Source organism: Pundamilia nyererei, unplaced genomic scaffold (genome assembly GCF_000239375.1).
Source record: "Pundamilia nyererei isolate P.nyererei 1_Seehausen unplaced genomic scaffold, PunNye1.0 scaffold00015, whole genome shotgun sequence".
Classification (NCBI taxonomy): Eukaryota; Metazoa; Chordata; class Actinopteri; order Cichliformes; family Cichlidae; genus Pundamilia; species Pundamilia nyererei.
The window spans coordinates 2,768,579-2,772,652 of record NW_005187416.1 but is presented as its reverse complement, the minus strand read 5'-3'; the positions used below and the strand labels follow the sequence as shown (position 1 = coordinate 2,772,652).

The window sequence follows — 4,074 nt, the reverse complement described above, 5'->3', positions numbered from 1 at the left end:
TCATGTTTTGTTTCAGAAAGTACAAAAACTTAAAATAAATAAGCATTATTTTTGGTTACTGTGAATCATAAAAAGGCTTCTCTAGTACCTTCAGTAATACCTAGTGTAATATCATGCAACTACTTCATTAGGTACATGTTGCTAGTACTGGATTGGACCCCTTTTGCCTTTTGAAGCCAAAAGGAAGCAATGAAAGCCTTAAATCTTCATGGCACAGATTCACCTGATCAGAGATTTTGGTGCATATTGACATGACAGCATCACACAGTTGGTGCACATCCATGATGTGAATATCCCATTCTACCGAATCCCAGAGATGCTCTTCTGGACTTGGATGTGGTGATTGTGGAGAGTGTTAACTCTCCACAATCGTGCTCAAGAAACCAGTTTGAGATGATTTGAGCTATGTGACATGGGTTGAGTGTGCTGTAGGTATAAAGGGATGAACTTGGTCTGCAGCAAATTTGGGTATGCTGTGGTGTATGATGCTTATTTAACCTGCACATCAGGGGCCCAAAGTGCTCCAAGATAATCTTATATTGTCCAAGTTTGGTGAGGTGATGTAAATGTAGCCTCAGTTTCGTGTTTTAGCTGACAGGAGTTGTACACAGTGTGGTCTTCTGCTACTGTAGTCCATCGACTAAGACATTTTGTGCATTCAGAGGTGCTCCTCTGCATGCCTTGTATGTAAGGAGTGGTAATTGGAGTTACTGCTGCTTTTCTATCAGCTCAAAGAAATCTGGCCATTCTCCCCTGTCCTCTGGCATTAACAAAGCAGTTTCTCTCAGAGCAATGCCGGTCGTTTGGTAGTTTCTCTTTTTTGGTTAATAAAATTGGCAAAGCAAAAGGCTTTTCTATCAGGTAGCACTCAGTGAAGTTACTCTGTTTTCTAACTCTAGTCAAGAAAGTTCTTGAAAGTTCTGTACTTGTTCTTTTTTTGCTACATCAATGATTCATGATTGAACTTTGATGGAAACGCTCACTGTTAAAGAAATGATACTATATATATATGCGCTTGCAAATCCTATTTCGTAGAGACTAAAGTACCTTGCTCTTTTGCAGTCTTAGCTGTCAATAGTCAAGACTGCAGAAGTTTATTTGTTAGTCTGAAACCCAAATAAGGACACTGTGAAAACTAGTCAAGCTCTCATCCAAATGAAGCACAAATTCTAAAGATGAGTTTGTTAACAATAAATGCAAATTAACGCCCATTTCCACTATTTTTGAGCGGGCTGGTATTATGCAGGGGGCTCTGGTCTTCCCTCAGGAAATGAAAGTTATCGGGTATATTTTTATGCACAGATTTGTACTGTTTCTGCTCTGATTTAAAGTGGAAATGTCCTTACTAATGTAAAAGAAGACAAAAAAAATCATGCCCCATAAAAAGTGACAGTGAGGCTGTCACGAGTTGTGTTAATTTCAAACATTTTCGGTTTTGATTAAAAATGAGCCAGCAGACACACAGGAATGACTTCCTTTTAATTCTTACTTCTGTCCTCTTTTGTGTTTGCCTTGGTCTAGATCTGCGAGTCAGAGTGTAATGAGTTGACAATTCTGTCTGATAGCAGACTGATTTTATCTCTGGTTGTGCCTATCTAAGGCATGAATTCATTTTATGATTAATTTAAGAACTGCTTGTGTGCTCACATGTGTTCCAGCGAGATTTCTGCTCATGTTCTGGGATGATGTTTGGGGTTTTTTTTTCTCTAGCACTTATGTTCATTTTTTTGAGGGTGCATGAAAACAAGAGAGACGTTAACTAATTAGACAGCAAACTAGCAACAACACTTCTAAACTTGAATAAGAGTGTCCAACGTGTGTGAAAGAAATGCCTTAATATAAAGCCGCCCACTCCTTTCCCTTTCTGCTTTCTACATTTTTCCTGTGTGCACCAGAGAAGAGGCAGCTGAATAAAACCTATGGAATCATGGCACAGATTTGCAGCTGTATCTGTATCATTTTCCTATTTTTTCAGGTAGTCTTTGTGTATTTGTTGTTTATGATCAAATCAAACACCATCCCAGCAGTTCGACTACGGTTGACAGATTTTTGATAATATGGGCAACTGAGACATTGCCCTTCGCGCCCTATGCTGATTCAAATTCTAATTACCCTATACTTTCTCTCCTTTACCCGCATGGCTGTTGATTCAAACTAGAATAATCATGTAGCCTGTTGAATGGACAATGAATGAACAAAAATGGATGCATTAGGCCTGAATAAATGAGCTTTTCTGTCATACGTCCTCCCATTAAAAGCTATTTTAACACATTGCTCTGAAATCTCACACTGACAGCAGCACTTTCTCTCGCTTTTTCCAGAATAATTAGGATTTCAGTGACGCATCCAAGTGTGCCTTAGACTTGTGTGTTCCAGCTAGAATTGCATAAAGGTTAGGTCCGTCACAGTGCATCAGTACAGTAAATGTCTTGTTTGTCTGAATTTTTTACTCGAGGTTCTACAGAATTGGGGGGGAAAGAGGTGGTTATTACTTTTCTGTCCATTTCATCCCCATTTGGAAGAAAAGTGCGCAGAAATAAAAATGTCAGTTGATGAAATCCAATGAAAGACGTCTCAGTATAGAGTAATGAGTTCTGCTCCGCCACTGAGAGTATCACCTAGTAGGCACAGGAGCCCTGATGGTAATGGCTTTAAATGTGGACATGAGTAATACTGATGAAATATCAAGGAAAATCACTCTCTGCCTCTCACTGTTTCGTGAATGCCATGTCTATTTTTTGTCTCCGTAGGACACCGAGATTATCAACACGGCCATTCTGACCGGACGCACTGTGGCCATTCCTGTCAAAATGGTCTCGATTGAGATGAACGGGGCAGTCACTGACGTCTCGGCTTTCGTGCAGTGCAAGTCCTCAAATGAAGACATTGTTAAGGTAGGTTAAAAGTGATCTCCTCTATCCGAAAGATGCTTCCATGTCACTGCAGTCGCAACATCACGAGGAAGCTTCATTTTCGGCTGCTCAGTAGGAAGTATTGATTTGATTCTTAGTTTATTCATTGTGTTCTTTGTATGGTATCGCCACACCTACAGCATGTGTGGGAAACACTTCATTCTTTGAGATCGGCTTATCTGATGTGCTGAAGTACAAAGCCCATCATCTCTTCTTGTTCTCTTAAATGTGATGACTAAAGGAAAATAATAAACAACGTCCCGGGATGCAGAACAATCTCACGCGGGAATCCAAGCTGCGAGTGCAATATCAAGTCTCGTTTGTTGATTAAATAAATTAAATTGGGATCACAGCAACTTGCAGAGCACATTAGAGGCTTTGATTACACAGTTGTTATTTTCTCCACTCAGTTACAGTCGTAATAGATTGCTCTATAGGCAGATTGCATAATTGTATAGGCAGAGCAGTGAAGTGTTGCGGTGCCGTTTTGCACCGTTGATCAAAGTGATGGTGCAAGGGGAGATGTGACCTTCGTGGAAGTAAATAATGTGTTTTTTTCCACGCAGATACACAACGGTGCAAACAGTTCAGCTTGGATGTGGTCCCATATGCAACTTTTAATGAAGTTGTACTAATAATTATGAATGTAGTTTTAATAAATGAAACCAACAAAGAGGTTGTGTGAATTTAGAAGAAAAGGGAAAGAAAGATTAGAGAGGACTGAATGTGCTAACTCAAAAATATCTCAGTATGCAATAAAGCAGTCCCCGAGGGCACAAAAGTCTCATGTTATGAGGGACAAATGAGATGAATCAAATACAATCAACCCCATTCGGAAAGTCTTTTGTCCATCCGTGTGTATAAAAAACTATTTATGTAAAAAGGGAAAACAAACTAACATTTTTAATTAAAATAAAATCGTTTGCCTTAGTTTTAGTTTTCACTGTGAGCCATGTCCTCGTGTGTCCCTGCCAAGTAAGGTTTCTCATCAATACAAACATGTAATACACAAATAGCAGCGCAGAGATATTTCAACTGCTTCACCTACGGCTGCACCTTATTTAAAGGTTGTGTGACGATTAGAAAGCAGTTACAGCCTCGTGTAAATACACTAGACTTGGAGGGAAACAGCCATCAGTGAGCAGCAGGTCGCAGTGTAATA

At 39.6% G+C, this 4,074-nt stretch overlaps 1 protein-coding gene across 1 annotated transcript in view; it reads left to right on the top strand.

Moving 5' to 3' along the window:
- The window catches only part of tmem132e (transmembrane protein 132E), a 135,273-nt gene that overhangs the window by 84,661 nt on the left and 46,538 nt on the right, over window positions 1–4,074 (top strand). The window contains exon 5 of the mRNA XM_005725417.1: window positions 2,749–2,894. Coding sequence (XP_005725474.1) covers window positions 2,749–2,894 — 146 coding nt within the window. The remainder of the gene's footprint in view (window positions 1–2,748; window positions 2,895–4,074) is intronic.